The 22,748-nt window shown below is 38.7% G+C and overlaps 1 protein-coding gene across 5 annotated transcripts; it reads right to left on the bottom strand.

Moving 5' to 3' along the window:
- Positions 1–843: 843 nt before the first annotated feature.
- On the bottom strand, positions 844–22,396 carry LOC104588574 (histidinol-phosphate aminotransferase, chloroplastic). 5 transcript variants are annotated; one of them, XM_088889833.1, is made up of 10 exons: positions 22,236–22,396; positions 21,735–21,964; positions 20,968–21,051; positions 20,575–20,729; positions 20,372–20,469; positions 20,073–20,181; positions 11,124–11,281; positions 5,433–5,575; positions 5,161–5,301; positions 844–1,187 (listed from the first exon to the last, which is right to left on the bottom strand). In XM_088889833.1, exons 2-10 carry the CDS (start codon positions 21,957–21,959, stop codon positions 1,056–1,058), a joined length of 1,245 nt encoding a protein of 414 aa, XP_088745959.1. In that variant the 5' UTR covers positions 21,960–21,964; positions 22,236–22,396; the 3' UTR covers positions 844–1,055. The 5 variants fall into 5 exon arrangements, with proteins under 5 accessions (XP_088745959.1, XP_010244868.1, XP_010244883.1 ...); XM_010246566.3 differs by having other exon boundaries at positions 22,108–22,387; XM_010246581.3 differs by having other exon boundaries at positions 21,735–21,902; positions 22,108–22,387.
- Positions 22,397–22,748: the final 352 nt, after the last annotated feature.

The raw sequence follows: 22,748 nt of genomic DNA, 5'->3' as shown, positions 1-22,748 counted from the left end.
AATAAAAGTTATCACTTCCATTACCCTTTCTCACATCTAATTGATACGCTTAGATAATGAGCATATTAGCCACAAAGAAAACTGTTAATGGCTATTGGGCTTTGAAAATGTCTGTAATTAAAAGACTTTAATTAATAACTAATAACGTAAAAAGAAAAGAAAAAAAAAATGAAAGGGCAATAACACCAAAATGTAATTAGTAATTTGTGGATCGGGACATCGGGTTAATCCAATTGAGGCAATGCAACTTGGGGTTAATCCACTTAGAGGATACAATATAAGCATTTTTTTTAATGTTTATATTTTGGGATTGATGTTTGGACTTTGGATCATCTTCATTTCATTTGAGTAGATTATTTGTTGAAATGGATAGCTGGGGGCAATTAATTGTACTATGAAAGCGATTAGCCAAAGACCATAAAGACAACCAACCAACATGATAAGATATTTGGCAGGTTGTGCGAAAGAAACCCTTTGAAAGCTAACAAATTAAATGAGGATGTGTTTGGCTTGAAATAAAAGGTAGGGAAAGGTAATCTAACCAAACACAGCCCCTTTCAAATCTAAACAACCTAAGTCGGTTACCATGAACGTTAATGTGAAGGTGCTGTACATCTGGTTCCACACCATATTGAAATCGTTTCCACAGGATCGGCCAGTCCGGACCTAATGGCCTATACCTGCATAGGTTTTCCTACCTTTTCTTTCAAACCAAACACAGCCTAAGTGTATCCAATATTGATCGGATGCTGTCAGTCACAAATTCCGTTGCCGCAGGGCTGTAAAGGCTGTGACGACGGATTTCGTCTTCTCCAATATCTATCTTAAAAAGCACTTCACCAATTACTCTCTGCAATACCAAGGATTTGAACCTTGAACCTAATATCATCACAATAATTGTCGTGATAACACAATAACAACAACAATAAACAAAGTTGAACTAATTCATTTGGAGAAACGGAATTCTTGGCTAGTTTTTAACTTGCCCTCCAAAAGTTGATTGGAGCTATACCGCATATAGGAAATCTTGAGCATCCAGCCGCTCCGGGAATGAATCAACTCAGGATTTTGAGACACTTCATTAAAGCATCTGTATGTTCAGGCTTCCCAACAGAAACCCGAACATAACCCTTGAGTTCTTTCTTGCTATAATGGCGGATCATCACCCCCATTTGTGCAAGGTCATCCTACAAAAATGAAGACACTGATCAGCAGAAGAAATAATAGTTGTCACATTTATGTCATCTACAGCTTGTAGGTATAATATCAAGCAGGGATTTTAGCCTGGAAACCATAACAATAGGCCAAATTCAACCATAATGCCTCAAGATGCAACATTGGAAACTAAAATTAAACAGTAGACAATGAACAAGAAACTAACTTGTAGGATCAACTAATCAGTGCAATTTCGTGAGATGGCCCATGAAGCATACTTTCTTTAACCTTAAAGATGAAGTCTGGATACAACTTTATAAACACCCCCTTTAGTAATGGCATGACTGTAATTCCTACATTACTAGAATGGGGACTATAAAGGTTGCTTTCAAACTTTAACTTATTGCCACCTTTAGTAAAGAACTACAAGGAGACCAGACAGCCAATGGAAGAATAACTATAGGAATCTGATTAGCAAATAAGTTCTAGGAAATGCAATAAATTAGTAGTTCAACAAATTCCATTGCATGTATTGATTTAGTTCAGAAAATCAGCAGAAATTGTTAGATGGTGATCTAAAGTATTTTAAGAGAAATCTTATATTCTAAGCTGAGTCCCCAAAAGCTAGCAACATGAATCTTCACCACCCCACCGGCCCACCCCTTTCAAAAACCACTACAAGGGGAATATGATATGTAAGATTGGCCCCACTACAATGTAAATATTTCTTAAAGTAGAACCCCCCCCCCCACACACACACAGGGGGGAAAAAAGGATATCTCCTAGGTCCATCTATGCCTTATTGACAAAACTAAATTAAGTACTACTAGGAAAGTAAACAAATAAAGAATATAAACAGTAATTTTAAGAACTTAAAGTTGCAAGCATGCTAGTTTAGACAGAATAGTGTTGATTATGTGTATATGAGCATGTGGATGATATCAGAACTAGAGTTATGGATACAACACAAACAGGCCAAGTTTGTCCTTTGTCAACATAAGGCTTAAAGTCTACTGTTTATTCAATCAGAACTGTTGTTCAGTTGCATTTTCTCAACTATTATCAAGAAAAGAAAATACGTTTCTTTGCACTGCACTTCAGTAACCTGGCTTGGTTTGTTGATATGTTTTGTGCATGTATTGTTTAGATGGGTGATTTAGATGACTGTGGCAGTAGAAAGATGTAAGAGAGAGAGAGAGAGAGAGAGAAGACCTAAGAGAGAAGAGAAAGAAGAGAATTGGAGCATTCAAAATCATGGGGAGTCTATCCCACACATTGTATTGTTAATATAGTGTGAAATTGCAGGAAAATCATCTATGATTGGAAGCCCTGTCCCCCTAGATTCCTACTGTTTTGGGTGTGCTCTTCTCTTGGTTCTTCAATGCATTGCATTTTCATGCATGTGGTCCATAATGTTTTTTAGTTGACTAGATTTAATTACTAGTTAGCACTCCACATGCAGTAATTTGGAGGCATCATAATCTCCCTTTTTATTTTCAAAATTGTATGCACTAAATCATAATTACCTCTATAAGAGGCAAAATAAAAGGGTAGAGTTTCAGAACCTAAAGAAACATAGGTGCCACCCAAGGTATTCCATTGAGTAGCTTAAGATTTGAAAATCAATACTTGTGAGACCCTATAGAGGAAAAGACCTAGTTGGCATTTATCTCGTACATCTGGCATCCTTTGCTACACAAAGGGAGAATATTACGATCCATATATTAGTCCCACATCGGTAGTATGGGATGCTGTTGTGGGGTGTATATGTGTCTGGGTTCCCTCCCTCTAACAGCTAGCTTTTAGGGGTGAGTTCTCCTAAGGCACATAACAGATGGTATCAGAGCCTACACTATGCCTTCCAGTTGCAATCGCGCGGCGCAGGTGGTGACGTCGGTATTGCAGTGTTCGGCCGGGACTAGGGGGACTAGTGCAAAGCCAGCCTGCGTGAGCACCGGGACTGCGGAGCGTGCTGGAATGTTACGATCCATATATTAGTCCCACATCGGTAGTATGGGATGCTGTTGTGGGGTGTATATGTGTCTGGGTTCCCTCCCTCTAACAGCTAGCTTTTAGGGGTGAGTTCTCCTAAGACACAACAAATCTACCCACCACTTGCTAATCTCCTGTCCTTTTCTTTTCAGAATTTGGGAATAGATTTTTACTTTCTGGATGTAGGTTGGTTCTGCCATCAGAAGTGAGGAACCTCTTTTTCTAATGTTTAAAGACCATCTAAGAAGAGAAATAAGATACTCTGGATAAATACAAATGTACAAGAGCAACAGTGTTATGGACTATAAAGAAAGAAAGAAACAAAAGGATGTTCAATGGTATAGTGGTTTATTGGGTTAAAACAATAAGGCTCTTTGACACCTCTATGGAGATTATCATATGATAATGGTTTTACATAGCAAACTCTTAAATATATAGAACCTTGGTGGGTTTAAATTGGATGCCACCTGAAAGGAATGTGATAAAGCTGAATTTTGATGGATGTAGTGGGGGAACTCTGGGACCATCAGGCAGGCTTTCGAGACTGTAATGGAATGGTATTGACCTTTCTTATGAAAATGGTAATGTATTGAAGCCTATTAATGAAGATCATACACCACAGCCCCCATACAAAAGACACTGTACATAGGCTAGGACAAAAACAAGGAACTCTAAGGTAATTACAAAAAGAGAGATTCCCTGTCTGAATGAGCTATACTATTATAGCATGATTTAACTGTAAAAGAACCAGCCCCATCCCACCACCACCTCATGTCCTCCCTGCTGAGATCAGGCTTTATAGAGTTGATTTTCTGCATGAGTTCAACAAACAGATTTATTTCCCAATCATTCAGTTCCCTCCTTAAGATAGGCACCATGCAACTTGTACATTATAGATAGTGTAAGCTTCTGCTATAGAGGCTTTTTTTCTCTGAGAAGAAGATTAAGAGGGTTTTACTCACACCAAAAATCCAACCAGAATCTTACCTTTGAGCCACTACCCACTTCATGCTTTTTTATCAGTAACAGTCAACATAATTATATCGTAGAAGCACATACTATCTACCCCAAAAACATTTCATACATCAGATTCCCTTGGAATCTCCCCCCCACCCCACCCCACCAAAACGGATCCAATCTATTTACCTCTTTGACTAGCTAAGGCATCAGCCATGCTGTTTGCACATATAGGGACCCATTGGAAAATGACCGTCAGTTCTTCTGTTCTGCCAATGATTGATTTCCCTTAGTAAGTATCAACATGTCCATGCTCCCAAGGTATTATTTCTCAACCAACACACCACTACCTTGGGTTTCCCCTCCACTATTATATTTCTGTATTTTAGGTTCCTGCCCTATCTTAGACCCTGTAAACATTTTTCCTTTTTGTTTTTTTAATGAGTAACTGTAAATCTTCATTAGTTGTTCTAAAATATGAAATGTACAGCTATTGTGTCAGAAACACCCCATCAGTTGGCCTAGTTCCAGTAGCCACCAAAAAGACACATGTTGTACAAATCCCTTTATTGGACCAAACCCCAGAAAGCTTGCTTCCTATTAGCTCTCAGTTTGGCTAATCCATCTGCCAAGCAGTTGGCAGACCTTTGTGTCCACTTGTACAAGTCCAATTTTGAATATTCATCCTTTATATACATCTAATAAAATTTTGACAGTGATCAATTGAAAAAATGAGGCATATCACAACTAAAATCATGCAAAGCTATATGCTGAGATATGAACAAACAATATATACATGAGAAAATTTTTTGAAATACCACGAATGGTATACCTAACATGAATACTAATTAAAAAAAGACCATTACCCAATGCTAGTTCTTGCTAACAAGGTTTTGGGAGGGGTGGACTGAATAAGGACCTAATTTGGGCATTTTTGCACTAAGTGGCAACTCACAGACTCAAACCCACATTCACATGCTTTTTTTATTAGTCCCACATTCACATGCTTGACAATCCAAGATTTAACCATTGGTGTTTAAAAATAAAGATGAATACCTTTAGCTTCTTAGCATCCTTTCCAGATGTAACCTCACAAAGAATGAAATTGGAATAGCTTGGATATGGTTTCAGAAATGGAACTTCCTTCAGGACCTTATACAGCCTCTCCCTTTCTTGCACCAAAGCCTCCTTCACTTTCTGTGGAGATTGCTTACTAGCATAAGATAGGATCTTAATCACAAAGTATATTTATTTGACATCGATGACTACAAATAGTAAAATACATGAAAAAGTAAGATAATGTTCAGAAGCCACAGTTTCAAAGGTACCTCCAGGTAGAGGGGATTTTGCAGTGCTGCACATGCAGAAATTTCAGCAGCGACAGAGACATTATATGGTTGCTTTGCTCTCCAAAGAAATTCAATGATGCTTAGAGGAAATGCTCCATATCCCACACGAAGTCCAGCTAAGCCTGTTTCATTTTTTTGGTCAATTAGTAAAACATGTTTCACTAGTAACTTGATTTCTATCTATCTCACAGATTCAAAGTTACAAGTGGAAATGAAATTCAACACAAAGGTGAAGCATAGCTGTCAAGGTGTCAGCAATTCTAAGTGACATTATGACAATGAAGCACCCAATCGTCTAGTCACTTAGGCAATACCTAGGTGACAATAGTTTACAAAGAAAGAACTAATCTCTAGGTTAGTTCCCTAGTCTTGCATACCAATCAACATGAATATTAAATAAAAACTAACAAGTCTATTACCTTTACTAAAAGCATTAACTTTCCTCTCAAAACATTGCAAATCATCATATATAAAAGACAATAGCATTCCAAATCAATTGATTCCAATATTTCACACAAAACACTATAACAAAATAAGTATTTAATAGAGTAATTGTATGTCAAAAAAATATTAACAATTAAAGAAGGCTATAGTTGTATACTAAAAAATTGAGAGAGAGAGAGAGACTGAGACTATAGAAAAGAGAAGAATTCTTCATCCTTCTCATTTCTTAAAACCCTTTGATCTTAATGGTAAAACACCTTTAAACAAATACAAAGCATATGTAACACATAATATACAATAAAATGCATTAGCATAAAACTAATATGTAGCCATGGTAATAATATTACAATAAGGCACCCACCTTGTATTTTTGTCACTTAGGCAGTATGGGTGATCTTTTCCAGCCCAACTATATATTATAAATAAAACTATTATGATATATTAAATATGCCGTATGAAATGGATAGAAGGTTAGAGCCATGGATCACAATATTGGTGATAGTTGGTGAACTTATCCTGAAATCTCCCCATTTTGCTAGAGGGCAACCGAAATTTTCCAAGAATTTTTTTCCTACCATCTCCAACATGCATTGCAATATGTCAGTGATATTTCAAATTCCATTGATAGACTTACATCAAAGGATTAGGATTTTAGAATATCATTAGAAATTTTAAATTTTTTTCCTAAAAGAAGAAATAGGGATTTGGTGATTGGATGATTGGCTTACTAATTTGATATGATTCACTTACTAAATCACTACAATTCAAAAGAAAAAGGATCAAAAAACACTTAAGTATAAAAGAGGATTCTCAATCTAATCAAAACCAGTGCTTTAAAAGCGCAAGGGCCAATTTGCGCTTGAGGTGCAAGGTGCAAGGCGAGGCGCGTGCCTTTTTAAGAAAGGCGCAAAATTACAAAAAAAAAAATCTAAAAATCAAAAAAAGGTCAGAAAATTCAAAAAAAAATGCCAACAATTTAAAAAAATGCAAAAAATATCAAAAAATATTAAACATAATGCTAATAAAAAATATAAACTTAAATTTTAAAATAAATGATTTAAAAAAACCTATTATCTAAAATTAAAATACATAAACATAACATGTACAGTGTATTCAAATGAAAATTTAAAAATAAAAGCAAACATATAAAGCATTTTCAAGCATGTAAAACCCACAATCTCTTTTTTTTCCTTAATTGCATTGCTTCAAGTAGTTAATGTGATGTAAAACATATTGCATTCTTGATTTTATGAGTCGCCTTTGTACCACGCCCCTCAAGGCAAGCCCGAACAAGTCTATGTTAGGGTCTGAAATTCTTATTTCTCACATAAAAAATAATGATTTTATAACTTTCATTGCCTTTTAAGAAGATATTTTATTGTAATGAATGAATGAACAACATTAGCAAATAGGGGATTCTCGGAGGTTCGGTTCGCTCGCGAATTGTTCGGGCTTGCCTTGAGGGGGGTGGTCGGGGTCCGGGGGCGGAGCCCCCGGCCCAGCCGTTAGACTCAAGAAAAAGCAAAAGCGCAAAATTTTAAAAAGGCGCATGTCTGGGCTGAGGCACAAGGCGCACACTTGTGTGCCTAGGCGCGCCTTTTAAATCACTGATCAAAACATGTAATAATAAAAAAGAAAAAGTCAAAATGGCAAGTAATTACATTCGTAAAGAAGAGAAAAGGCTAGAAGACTAAAATGTACAACTGTACTTCTTCTACTGATTCCCTGAAAGTTTATTTACTAATTCTACTTTTTTAGAAAATTTCCCTGGTTTTCTGGATTTTCTAACTATCTTAGAAAAATTAGCAACACATATCCCCAAAATTTCCCTAGCGAAATATCCTTCGATATTGAAATTTTTTTAGATAAGTAAGCTTCAGTTTAGAAGATATAAAGCTTGACCTTTAAGTTAAAAGGTCTTTAATATTGAAATTGTGAACCATGGTCACAGCCAATAGCACACAAACAAAAGGGTGAACTAAAATTTGAAGCAACAGCATTGGATTAACAGAATCAGTTTTTTTTCCAACACAAACTGACAGAAACAGGGAAAAGAAAACAAGCAACAGATAACCAGATAAACCAGAAAACCAAATAGGGAAAACCAAGTTAATGAAAGATAACAAGAACTACAGAACTAGAAAAAAGATATTAATTAACAGATTTGAACACAGCATCACCATTCAGCATTATCTTCATCATTGTCCTCAGTCTTCTAGCTATATACCATCTTGTCGGGAATAAGGTGATAAAAAAGAACAAAAGAAAAGGAAAAAAGAGATAAGAGCACAAATAGCTCTAACAATACCACATACCTAATCTCTAAAGAGAGAGACGCTTTTCCAGTCAATCTGATTTTTAGGTTGTGCTTCACCCACAACCAGTTGGTAGACATATGTATGTTCTTGAGACAGTTGACCTAAGGTCAGTCTACATATTTACCAGCAATTGTGCCATTGCCACTACTAAGCCATAGAAAGTTATCAAGGAGCAGATCTTGGGAGGGATACCTAATCTTTGTTATTTCTTGCACAAAGTGGCCACTCTAATACTCTAACCCATATTATCATCTTTGTTAGCCCTAAGATTTTCCTATTGCACCAAGCAATGGCCCCTAATTTGTATAGTTACTTAAGAAAATTAATAAGGTATGGGGTATATAAGGAGCAGGGTATTTTAATTTAGCAAGTCTGCTATTTTGGCTACTGCAATAGTGTATTCCATCACCCCCTTTAGTAATACTTACCCTTTTTTTGAAGATAAGGTAAAATATTTCATTATACTGAAAACACAAAACATTTACAAATCCCTGCTAGGTAAGGCACTAGGCAGGGCAAAGAAATTCCTTGTGCAACCCAAAAACCCATTTCAATTCAACTAGATACAACCTTTAGTAGTAACTACCTAAGCTACAGAAGACTCTTTTTGACCAATAGTTACCATACCCCAACAAACAAATTTTTTTAAAATATCCCAACAATCCCCACTATTTTCAAAAATTCTACATAATATAAATCATAATAAAAAAGAATGGACATACCAGGTATGGTTATGAATAAGAGGAGCAAAGGCACTAGCTACAAAAATGAACTGCTCATTCAAGTGGACAGCTAGGTCTAGGGCTGCAACTTTCGTTGGAAGATTCAAACAGGCGAGAGGGGGAGGGAGGAAAAAGAATAAAAGAAGTGGAAGGGAAGAAAAATACAGAAAAAAGAAAGCTGGGGGAGGAGAAGGAGGTGGAGTTCGGAACAGGGTATACAACAGAAAAAGAAGGAACTCTGGCAGTCCCCAGAGTCCAGAAGAAGCAGCTCCAAAAGCTGGGGGCAGAAACCGAGAGAGCGAGAGAGTTCAGACCAGAACCATAAGAACCAAGAAGCAACAGAAGCCATGGAAGTAGTACAGAATGGAGAGGTGAACTTTAACAAACTAGTGGGGAGGGAGGTAGAGATAGGAAAATCCCTTGGTTTAGTTTTTTGGGGAGGAAAACGCTTTGCAAAAATAGCTTTTGAAAAGTTTGAGAAAAATAAAAGAGAAGAGAAGAAGAGAAGGGAAGAAATTCTAGAAAAAAAATAAGGGGTGGGATGAGGAAGGGGAAGAAGAAGAGGGCCTGGATGACACTGAGTGACTTTTGGGGGTCGGGGAAAGCGAGGGGGAGGGGGAGAAGATGAGGATACTTTGCTGGAATATGAGGGGTTTGAGAGAAGGGAGGAGGAGGGAGTTAGTGAGGAATTTGAATCTGATTTGATTGAGAATTTCTGGGGCACTTTGGAGCTGAATCCATAGAGCTTTGATTCTTTTTCACTTTGATCTGACCTGTATGTGGTTTGTCAACTTGACAACCATTTGTTGAGATGTACTGCTTTTTTGTTTTAATAAAATTTTCATTGTTATCCTTCAGAAAAAAGGACTGCAACTTGGGTTAGGTTAGCCCAAACCCTACCCGAAAAAGTTGGGTAAGGTTGGGTTGAAGTTTGGGTCATGGTTAGGGCTGAAAAGTATGAACATGAAATAACTTCGGGTTGGATTAGGGTTGAGGCCTTGGTCAACCCAACCCAAACTAAACCTGACTTAGCTTCATATTTATATTTATAATTAGGGTAAATTGCTAAAACCTCCCCTGAAGTTTTTGACAGTTGCTTGAACCTCCCCTAAAGTTTAGTAATTGCAACTCACCTCCTCTAAACTTTTTGGCACAGTTGCAAATAGACCCATCTGTTAGAATCCTCTAACAAGAGGCACAAGAATGTCTGAAACACCCCTGCAGTTACTTTTAACCAAAATGTTTATATTCCAGCTCTTCTTTTCATGTCAATCACTACCCCAAGCTCTTCTAATCTCTTATTTGAAATTGATTTATTTTCTAAATTTGCCCTTCATATCAATCGCTCAACAGTAAACTGTAACTTTAAACTCTCTTTTTTTGTTATTTGTTCATAAAGTTTGTATGTTTTTACGGTAGAAACCAGCCTCAGTAGTAACTGCATGGGTATTTTGGACATTTCTGTGCCTCTTGTTAAAGGATTTTAACAAAGGGGGTCTACTTGGAACTATGTCAGAAAGTTCAGGGGAGGTGATTGCAATTACCAAGCTTCAGTGGAGGTTTCAGCAAAGGTGATAAACTTCAGGGATGTTTCAGCAACTTACCATTATAATTATTATGTAAACATTTACTTGTGTATGTCAACAACTTTAAGTTTAAAGGTGAAATTTCTCAAAAGCATTATAGCTATGTTCTTTTACATATAATAATGCTAAAACTAAATTGACCTCAACCTTTGAGTATAGAAAATAAGAACATTTGGCAAAAGGAAGTAGAGAAATTAGGCCAACCTGAGCCCAACCCAAAAACATTGGGTTGATCAGGGTTAGGGTTAGGGCTAGGTTGAGGGTTCCACAGCTTGGACTGGGTTAGGATTGACCTCAATCCGACCCAACCAGACCCAACATGCACCTCTAGCTAGGTCTGACAACTGTTGCTGACTCAGTGACTAGAGATTGAATTACCAGATTGAACTGGTTTGGACTTCGGGGATACCAGGCCCAGATACAAATATATAGTCACTGAATAGTAGAAACAATCTTATATTATGACCACTATTATAAGCTGCTCTTTATATCAATTCTCTTATCCCAACTTGTGGGAAAAAGAGCTTCTTTTAAATGCTTGAAAAATTCTTAAGTTTGTGATAAAAATAATAAATAATTTAAACAAAACTGTGAGCATACCTGCTCTTTTGCTAAATGTCCGAAGGACAATCAAGTTCTCATGCTTCTTCACCCATTTCATCCTAGATTCCATTCCAGAAAACTCGATGTATGCTTCGTCCAGCACAACCAGTATGGGCAGATCAAGAATCTTCAAGAGATCATCATCACTTATTATACTGAAAAACAGTGAATAAGATGAGAATAAAAACTTGTAACAGAACTTGTAACTCATGATCAACAGGTTGCAATTAGGAATATCATTTTCCTAAGGTATCTTTAATTAAAACAGTACATGATTGCAAAATCAGCAATCCTTAGTATGTGTGTTTATCTGACTTGATTAGATCACACCAAGAAGGATAATAATAAGAAGAGAAAAAATTGAGAGAACTGTCATAGGGGTAGGTGTTCCCCTCTGTTTGGTAATTATACTTGTCTCCAAAAGAAATGAAAAAATATAAATATGCCCCTGCTACCTAAGACATAATAACAAGCAATAAAACATGGAAAAAAATATAAAAGTATCATCCAAATAAACAATCTACTCTCTCAACACTCCCACTCAAGCTGAGAATAGATATCAATAATGGCCAGGCCAGCTTGCCTAAACTATGCACTACCTTTGACTTGCCACTCCATTTATGAATACATCTTGTGAACATCAGGAAACACCTTATTTCAGCTGATATGGAATCACCACCCATCTTTTGATTAAATTGGCAGTGATGGGCCTCCCAGGTTATTTTCACTAAAATTACTTGGTTCCAAATAGTGACTCCATACATGAGGGGGCATGGTCTAAACCAAACTGAGCAAAATTGGATCAGAAGAGGGAAGGGGTTAGGCACCCCTATCCCGTTTCGGTAGGTAGGATTCACATGTAGAAGGCCAAACAACATAGGCATAAGCAAAACAAAAGTAACAAGAATTAATCAAATTAAGCATTCAAGGTTATTTAAAAAAGAGAGAGAGCTTAACCACCCACTGTTTTCCCAACTAACCAAACATGATAGCAAAAACAACATAACATCCTCTGATCACTACCAAAGCAATATCAACAGAACAAGTTTATACCAAACACATCATCCAATTGGGCGCATTAATGAGATGAGAATTATTCAGCTACTATATGAGTTGAACATCTACTGATAAAGGATGGGAACCACTCAAAACAATAAACATGATGTTAGTTAAAGCAGTGCTAAATATGGAAGTGAAAGAACATAATGTGCTCACTAACAGAGGACAAACAATTTACTATTCTATGCATCTACAAAGAAAATTAGCAGCCAATTCTGACCATTGTCCACAGGAAACTAATCCAATAAAATCAAATAATAAATAATCGCTTGGATGCTAATTAAATCAAACCACTTAAATCTGGGTTAGTGTCAACAGGTTCAGCCTCTAGAGGGTCAAAAGAAAGATAAGCTGAGGCAGGGTTTTAAGTCTAGACAAAGACAGAGATTAAATGAACAAAAGAGCTTTTAAGAAAACTGTAGTTGTTCAAGACTGCTATCAGTCTTGAACACTAAGAAATTTCAGGTTCGAAAAGAAGAGAAAGTGAAGAGGAAAGAGGAGAAAGAGTAGAGAGAGAGCAGTAGAACACAAACTTTGAAAGGAATGCTATTAATAATTCTGCCGCCGCCACTTCTATTAATATTTATAGGTTATGCTAGTTACATGAAAGGACACATCTGCCCTTGGTATTTACATAACACACAATAATATAAAACTGAAAAATAAATAACAACTAGAATAACAGTAGCTAACCCTAGGATGACTAGGAACATTCTGCCCTACGGACAAAGTGGGACCACAGATGTGGGGCCCACATCAGTGTTCTCTACACTCCCCCTCAAATTTGGAGTAAATGTTTATCATTCCCAACTTGGATAGATCCGCCTCTAGCTTCTTTCTTGACACAGCTTTAGTGAGGATATTTGCTAGTTGCATACTGGATGTGATGTAAGGGAGGCATACTTCTTGAGATGAGACCCTCTCTCGTACAAAATGTCAGTCAACTTCAATGTGTTTGGTTCTGTCATGTTGCACTGGATTATGTGCTATGTTAATAGCTGCTTGATTATCACAATACAGCATCAAGGGCTTCTCATACTCAATACCCAACTCCTCAAGTAGAGATCTTAGCCATAGGATTTCAGCCACTCCGTTAGCCATGGACCTGTATTCTGCTTCAGCACTAGACCGGGAAACAACACTTTGTTTCTTACTTCTCCAGGAGACAAGGTTACCTCCCACAATGGCACAATATCCTAAGGTAGACCTTCTGTCATCAACACTCCCAGCCCAATCGGCATCCGTATAGACCTCCACCTTCATGTGGTTATTGTTCTTGAACAGTATACCCCTACCCGGGCATCTCTTCAAGTAGGCTAAAATTCTTTCTGCCGCAAGAAGATGTGTGGTTCTAGGAGAATGCATGTACTAGCTGACAACACTAACAGCATAAGTAATATCTGGCCGAGTGAGGCAGAGATATAGGAGCTTTCCTACCAATCGCTGGAACATAACCTTGTCTTCAAGAAGCTTCCCACTCTCTGCACTAATCCTGTGGTTCTGTTCAATGGGTGTATCTGCAGGCTTGACACCTAACTTTCCAGTTTCTGCCAACAGGTCTAGGACATATTTCTTCTGAGAGATAAAGATCCCCTGTTTGGATCTAGCAACCTTAATACCCAAAAAATACCGGAGTACACCAAGGTCTTTCACCTCAAATTCTTGATGAAGGAACTGTTTAAGGGACTCAATCTCATGGCTATCATTCCCTGTCACCACAATATCATCAACATATACTGCCAATAGTGTCAAGGAGGAATCTTCCCTCTTGATGAATAGAGTATGATCTGACTGAGCCTGTACGAAACCAAACTTCACAAGGGCTAGTCTAAATCTATCGAACCAAGCCCTAGGTGACTGCTTCAAACCATACAAAGCCTTGTTGAGCCGGTAGACCTTCTTACCTGTTTCTGCATCATAGAATCCAGGAGGCAAACGCATGTAAACCTCTTCCTGCATGTCTCCATTCAGAAAAGCATTTTTCACATCCATTTGGTATAAAGGCCAAGTGTGACTCGCTGCAAGGGATAATAGGACCCGAATGGTAATCATCTTGGCTACTGGGGCAAAGGTCTCCAAGTAATCTATGCCATAAGTCTGTGTGAACCCTTTTGCAACTAACCGAGCCTTATACCTCTCAATGAAGCCATCTGCATTATGCTTCACCGTAAATACCCATCTGCATCCAACTGGTTTCTTTCCTTTGGGCAGATCAACTACCTCCCAGGTGTTATTTTTCAACAGGGCATCCATCTCAACATGCATTGCATCTTTCCATTCCGGGACGGATAGGGCTTCTTGCACTGTTCTTGGAGTAGGGACATTGGAAATGGAACTAAGGTAGGACCTGTAGGTAGGAGATAGGCGATCATAGGATAAGAACTGGGAAATACAATGGGTTGTAGATGTGGTACAATGTCGTTTCCCTTTACGAACGGCAATCGGAAGGTCAAGGTCATCTGTAGGAGGTGAAATGGTAACAATAGAGGAAGTTTCTGTGGGCCCCGGGACTATAATACCTGGACTTGGAGCTGCAGATGAGATTGGAGCTGGCCTGGACTGCTGATGATCGGGATCAACCTGCCTGCACCGCCTGTGATAGACCCTCAACTCCTGATCCCTCTGACCACCCTCACCATTGCAGCTCTCCCTCAACTCCTGATCCCTCTGACCGCCCTCACCATTGCAGCTCTCATCACCCAATGGAATAGGTAAAGGAACTGCCCCACTCTCACTGCTCTCCCCCTGAAGAGAAACCCGAGGATAATAGGGTGTCCCCTCAAAGAAAGTGACATCCATAGAGACAAACTTCCTCCCTGAGACGGGATCATAGCAACAATAACCCTTTTGAGTTTGTGCATAACCAAGGAAAATGCATTTGGAGGCCTTGGGTTCGAACTTGGAGTGATGGGGTCCGAGAAATTGAACAAAGCAGGTACAACCGAATGTTTTAAGGGGAATAGAAAACAACTCTTCACTTGAGTATAGAAGGGAAAAAGGAGATCTCATATCAAGGACCCGGGAAGGGACCCGATTAATAAAATATACCGCCATGAGGATAGCATCACCCCATAAGCAAATAGAAACATTGGAAGTAAACATGAGACTTCTAGCCACTTCCAAGATGTGCCTATTCTTCCTTTCTGCAACTCCATTCTGCTGAGGTGTATGAGGGCAAGAGCTCTGGTGGATAACCCCATGATTGAGAAGGTAAGATGTCAATGGTTTAGCAAAGTATTCCTTTGTGTTATTAGATCTGAGAACTTTAATCTTGGCATCAAATTGGGTTATGATCATTTGGTGAAAGTTTTGGGTCAGGGCAGGTACCTCATCTCGTGAACGCATGAGATAAACCAAAGAAAAACGGGTATGGTCATCAACAAATAACAAGAAATATTTGTACCCACCCATGGAAGGGATGTGATAAGGCCCCCAAACATCAGTATGCACAATATCAAAAAAATTATTACTCCTTTTATTGCTCAATAAATAAGGCTTTCTACAATGCTTAGCAAACTCACAACTTTCACACTGCAACTGAGACAACTCAACAAACTCAAATAAAGCTGGAAACAGACTCTTTAGAGATCGAAAGGACAAATGACCTAATCGGTTATGCCAAAGCATAACCGGACTCACTCTGAGAAACAAAAGACACCTTCTCTACCGACTCTTCCTGACGGAACCTCTCCCTGAGCAGATAGATCCCATTCGTCTCACGGCCAGTCCCAATCACCTTCTTCGTCTCCAAGTCCTGAAAAACACATCGGTCAGGGAAGAAGGTTACTGAGCAGTTCATATGCTTGGTAATACTACTGATTGAAATAAGGTTAGTGTCAAGCTTAGGAACATGCAAAACAGATGACAGGGAGATAGTATCTGATAACTTGATATCACCCTTCCCAGAAATAGGAACCAGGGAGCCATCAACAATAGACACTTTATCCCTACCAAAAGACAAATGGTAATTGGTGAACAGTGAAGGCAAGCTAGTCATGTGGTCGGATGCACCTGAATCTATTACCCAACAAGGTTCAGTAGTACCTGGAGCTGAGGCATGGTAGGCTGAAGCTCGAGTACCTGAATGTGCGAAGGCAGATGTGGTAGGAGCTGATGGTGACTGCGGTGGCTGAGCTGAATTTCCAACTTCCTTTTCTAACTGTATTAGGGCAGCCCGAAATGCAGCTAAGGTCTCTAAAGGTGTTCCTCTTGTGCCAGAGGAGGATGCTGAATCAGTGTTCACGGCCACATGAGCAGTGCCCTTCTTGCTTCTCAACTTCGCAGGAACCAAGTGAGGATGCAGTTTCCAACATGTTTCTTTTGTATGTTTGGGTTTCTTACAATGTTCACATACCACATCCTTCTTGTCTTCCTTCCTCCTGTCCTTCTCTGAATCACCTCCTGATTTGGGTGTGACCGCTACAAAGGCTGGTGTGAGGGGCTAAGGCTGCATCATAACTTTCCTTCTGGTCTCTTCACTGTGTACGAATGAGTATGCCTGAGAGAGAGTCACACTGTCTCTAGTCAAAATCTGTTGCCGCACAATATCATACTCTGAATTTAGGCCCACCAGAAACTCAAACACCCAGTTTGTCTCGACCTGCTTTCTATATATCTGTGCATCTTTGGAACACTCCCACTCAAGAGTCTCTAAGTGATCAATTTCACGCCACAGGGACTGCAAGGTAGAGAAATATACTGAAACCAGCTTCTCTCCTTGTTTAAGATTTTTCACTTCACATTTCAATTCATATGCTCTGGCAACATTAAGGGGTTGGGAATAAGTTTCTTTCATCACATCCCATATCTCCTTAGCTGTCTTTGCCCACAAGTAATTGCGGCTAATATGAGGCTGCATAGAATTACACAGCCATGTCATAACCAAGTATTTTTCTTGGATCCACTTTGTATACGTAGGGTCTCCCTTGGGGGGTTCTTTCACATCTCCCAAGAGGTACCCTAATTTACCTCTTCCCCCAATAGCCATCATGGTTGATTGGGCCCATTCCAAATAATTTGATCCATCAAACTTTACAGTAGTAATCTGACCACCCGTTTCAGAAACACCACCATAACTGATGTTCCCAAAGCTGCCTTCTGCCTGATTTTTAAACTCCATCTCGGTCAAGTCTCAAAAACAGCACTTGGACTACCAATCACAATCAACAATAGTGTAGAATCGATCTGTATTCACAGTGTATGTGCACAAAACTGAGATAACTCTGATCTGAAACCAACTAGCAAACACAACAGCAGTTGTCTGTAGGGTTCTCACCCCTTAAGAGAGTTTGAAAACCTCAAAAGACTCTGAAAACAGCTCAGAAGTAAGTCTGATATGCTTGGCATAATTAGGGTTTTCATCAGTCCTTAGAGTGAACAGTTCCGTTGCACAATCCAATCAGTACCGTATAGATAGACTTGCAGTAGGGTTAATATGAAACCCTAGAATCTGATCAATGCTAACAATAAACTTGAGGACAGCTCTAGGTAGATCGCAAGGTTCAGTCTAACACTAGGGCTTGCCGCAAGATCACTTTCAAACCCTAGAGTAGAGAGAAACAAGGCTGAGACAGTTCGGCCCAACAGTAGGGTTTGTTGTAAAACCCTAGAGAATCGAAGAGAGAAAACACTAGAATGGTTCGGCCTCCCTCTCCAGATAGGTCCAACCTATCTTCTCTAATAGAACTTCTCTTAGAAAATAAATAACTTACAAGGAAAAATTGTTCGCTGCCTTCTAAGGTTACCCGAACCCTAGTCTTCTCTGATCCTTCCTGACCACCAACACTCTACAACCATAATAAGCTTCTAACAGCTGCTAGCACTTCTGGCGATCTCCAAGAATCAGTCTGTGAACTCCACCTTTTCAGCTTCCAGTCCTAAGAGATTCTCATGTGGTCAGCTGGTATTAGACTCACATGAGAAACCCTAACTTGGCTCTGATACCATGTAGTTGTTCAAGACTGCTATCAGTCTTGAACACTAAGAAATTTCAGGTTCGAAAAGAAGAGAAAGTGAAGAGGAAAGAGAAGAAAGAGTAGAGAGAGAGCAGTAGAACACAAACTTTGAAAGGAAGGACAGAATCTGAATAATTCTGCCGCCGCCACTTCTATTAATATTTATAGGTTATGCTAGTTACATGAAAGGACACATCTGCCCTTGGTATTTACATAACACACAATAATATAAAACTGAAAAATAAATAACAACTGGAATAACAGTAGCTAACCCTAGGATGACTAGGAACATTCTGCCCTACAGACAGAGTGGGACCACAGCTGTGGGGCCCACATCAGTGTTCTCTACAAAAACCAAGAACTAAAATTGCACAGGTAAACACAAGAAACAAGATCCTATTAAGACAACAACTTCAAACATCAAAATGACAAAAAACAAGATCCAAATAAGACAATCTCCAAGTCAAAACAAGTTGATGAACAAGAAAAATGTACCTTCAAATCTGCAGTTTAAACCCAAAAAAAAAAATTATATTTCAGTGACCAATGTGAGGTAGAAACTCACTTTATCTTACACTGAAACAACACTCACCAATGACGGACGATTCGAAGAAGCAAATAGATTCATTCTACATGATGGAACCAGATGTGAATCAATAAACCAAGACAAAAAGTATCTTCAGTTGCTACCGTTAGGAGCAGTGAGGACTTCACACTGCCTCAGTTAGAAAACATCAGAGATCACTATGCCTTCCAACTATGATTTAGTTGTCAAAGGGGAGAAGATGACAATGGTGATGTGGACCAGTGGTGCAAGTTACTCTGGTTCAGCATTCAACAGAGTTCGTTGCAGGAAAAAGGGAAGTGAGAAGAAAACAATGAAGAAACAAAAGAAAAAGAAGAGAAATGGAGAGGAGAAAAGAAAAAGAAAGTAAGAGGATCGGCTGACAGACTGAAGCCCATCACTTTCCCTTTTTGTAACCAGGTGAATGAGTGCTTAGATCACTTCTTCATCCCCCAACAGTGCATGCAATCTGATTTCACTTTTTCAAATATGCAAACCTGTCATGGGTATGTCCAGAAAACATGAGGAAATTGCTGGCTGGTAGGTACCTACAAGGTCAAAGTGCTGATGGAAAATTAGTCTGGAGCTTGATTCCTACAGTTGTGGTGTGGATAGTCTGGCTGGAGAGAAATAAAGAGTTTTTCACAGACTGAGGTTTGATCAATGCTGCTGTTGGGAGATTAAGCTCTTGGGTGGCAGCTGCCAGGGGTCCTTCCCAGCAGCCCGGTTCTAATGTTTCCCTTTCTATTTCTTTGTGGTGTGTGCGAAGCTTGTAATCTTGAGGGCATAGGTTCAGCTTTTTTAATTTCCCCCTCTTTCTGTATTTATTTGGCTGCTTTACTCTAATAAAATTACCTTACCTTTTCAAAAAAAAACATTTTTATAAAAAAATAGCCAGATAAAAAAAATGCATCCTGATCACTCAAAACCTCTTTGACAAGTGGCATGCAAAAACCAAGATGGAAAGAATAGATGCAAGAAGCCAAGAACAATTAAAATAAATCTTCACTGCCATCCAAGCACTAGCCCAATATCAAATAGTCAAAATCATCAACTCCGATTTCTTAAGTAATGTGATGTCTTGGAAGAGTAAGGTTTAGCTGAACACAATGGCTGTTCAGCAAGTAAGTAATAAAATACATGGGACTCACACCTTTCACAGTGGGGCCCATGAATTTATTACTGGTGTGGAATCATCATTGGTTCCACAGCCCGCTGAACAGCCATCGCATTCAGCTAAACCGAATACATCTTGGAATTAGTCTACCAATTAGAATACAAAACAACATAAAAGGGGCAACAAACCTAGGTCAATCACATGTCATAGCTAAGATAATGTACAGATAACCAGCTCAACATAATATGTACCTCCCATCTGGATTGTTAGGAGAAGTTAGGAATATGCATTTTGGTTTTTCCTGTTCAACAACTTCCACAATGTGTTCTATATTCAAGCTGAAATCTTGTTGCCTTGGCACTGCATATTAAGATCACTACAATGGATAAGGAAGATGAAACTAGATATAAAGGGAAAAGCAAGACAAAAAAACACAAACCATAGAAGTTAAAGGAAAAGATAGTTGATGATATATCTCTGTACACACATTCAAGAAAATGTAAAAACATTTGATACTTAAAATGAGTAACATAAGAAGATTCCTTTTTACCCTTGATGACAAGCGCACCATTAACTGCTGCATCAAATTCATACATTGTAAATGTTGGAGGACAATCAACAATCTTGTCACCAGGATCAAGTACACATCTGCAGTTATATATCAAATAAACACAGTAGGAAATTGCTATAGTTAGAACATTCAGTCTAAGAATGATAAGATTTAAAATAATCACAACATCCCCAAATTCTAACCGCATGATTAAATCAATGAGCTCATCTGCGCCACATCCTGCAAGGATATAGTCAGACTCAAGGCCTGAATCTTCGGCAAGGGCAGCACGTAAGCGACGGCTTTCAGGATCAGGATAAACATAAGGAAATTTCATTGATGCCAAAGCTTCAAGCACCTGGAAAAAAATATGAAACTTGCACTCAGGATAAAATTCCATATAAAATAGTCATGGCAGAAGATGCAAACATATATGCAGGCTGTAATAGTAAAACTGAGATCATAAAATCTTCAGAATAAAAAACATAGAAACGTCACTTTTCTTAAGAACATATATGAAAATAAAATGATTGATTTCCATAAGTATCTAAACTTCCCTTGCCACTCAGACAACAAAACAAACATGTAAAACTTGCCTCTGGAGGTGGACCATAAGGGTTTTCATTTGCATCCATTTTGACAATTTCCTCAGGCTTCCTTCCTAGGTGAGCCGACAAAACCTGTAATTAGAAAGGATTTCTGTAAAATTGAACAAAAACAATTTAGTAAATTCTTTATGATCCATTCAAGCTACCAGTTGAAGAGCCATTAAATGACCCCTTGTCCAAGTTTGATTGATAACAGGAACTGATAAGCAGCAGAAAACATCAAAAATAACAGGAATTATTCAAACCTATCAGACTAAAGATGACAGGACATAATGGAAGGTTTTCAGGTGTCAATTGGTTCAGTTGGTAAGGCCTGGGGAGTCAAACCCCAAACCTAGGATCAAATTCCAGTATCCCACCTCCATTTACTAACCCCTAACCAAAAAAGAAGCAGTCATGCCCAATATATTTCCGTTGCAATTTCCTGATATTTCGATTTCATGTGGTGCATCACACAATAATGTCCCAGTTAAAAATAATCATACAAAATTGTTATATCTAAGATGTCAACTGATAAGGTCTGAAGCAGTTGCAAGCATAAGAATCAAGCTCCCAAAAGAAGTAATGGCAGTGTAGATGGCAAGTTTTCAATATGTATGATTTAGGTCAGCCTCTTGAGAAGAGGTGTAATATATGATATCCATTTGGGATTCAATCATTGAATATTATAAGTAGTGGATGGCATCGTTTATAGTACGCTTTCATTCATTTCTAGTGCTTTTTTGGGTAAAACTCATTTATAGCGCTTGAGTTACCTCAAAGGGTAGAATAGGCTGATAAGGAGACAATTTCCTCAGATGAGGACGGATGAAATCATCCCCGGCCAACCGTTGCTGGCTAGGCTTATGTTTTACAGGTATACTCGAGCCCGTACTGCAGACGAACATCCGATTTTCTTCAAATGATGCAATGGAACGGTGCCTCTGGTGGGTTTTGAACACACAATGAGATGATAAGCTATACAAATCAATCACACCCATCAAACCTGCATATTGTAAACCTAAAAATAAAGAACAGCTCTTATTCATGTAGCAAAATATGATCAATTTCAAGTGCTTCTGAAAGTGTTTTTAAAGTGAAATTTCCAATAAAAGAAGTAAAGGAAAGTTCAAGGTTTTAGGGGCATACTTGATGTCAAAGAAAACAGAATAGTCAGACAGCTACAGGCTCATCACTGACAAACACTAAACCCTATACACACTATGGTGGCGTTTGCTGGTCGCCACTGTTTTGACTGTGTCAGCGATGAATAATACCTTGTTAAGCCGGAAGTCACCGAAGAATGAATGAGAAGAGGTTGCAGAGAGTGGTGTCTTGACGCTCAAAACTGTAATCGGATCGGATGCAGCTAAATCCGCGTTCGACACGACATGAAGGACCTGATGCTAGTATCATCCGTATGCGATCCGAAGACCCATCAGATGTGTTGCTGTATTGATTGTAGATATGCCTCTTGATGGGCCGGGTAGTCCGGTGGACTGATCCGAATCGACCCGTTCTATGTCGGGTTTATGCAGTCTTTTAAGTCCACGGCTTATGCTCAAAAACATTGGGCTGCTAGGCTTCTAAACATATCGAATTCCAATCAAATCAGGCTAGATTCGAATTTGAAATCGATTATGAACACTAATATTCGAATTTGATTCGATATCCGATAGATATCAAATCTTTGAGTTCGAATTCAATTCTGATTATTAAATCGAATATTTGATTCGATTCGAATTCAACCGATGGCAGTGGTGGCCGGTGAGCAGTGATGGTAGTGCGGC

The sequence above is a fragment of the Nelumbo nucifera genome, chromosome 6 (assembly GCF_055504915.1).
Source record: "Nelumbo nucifera cultivar China Antique chromosome 6, China Antique-T2T, whole genome shotgun sequence".
Classification (NCBI taxonomy): Eukaryota; Viridiplantae; Streptophyta; class Magnoliopsida; order Proteales; family Nelumbonaceae; genus Nelumbo; species Nelumbo nucifera.
The sequence above is the reverse complement of the archived record's forward strand: the minus strand, read 5'-3'. Positions and strand labels throughout refer to the sequence as shown.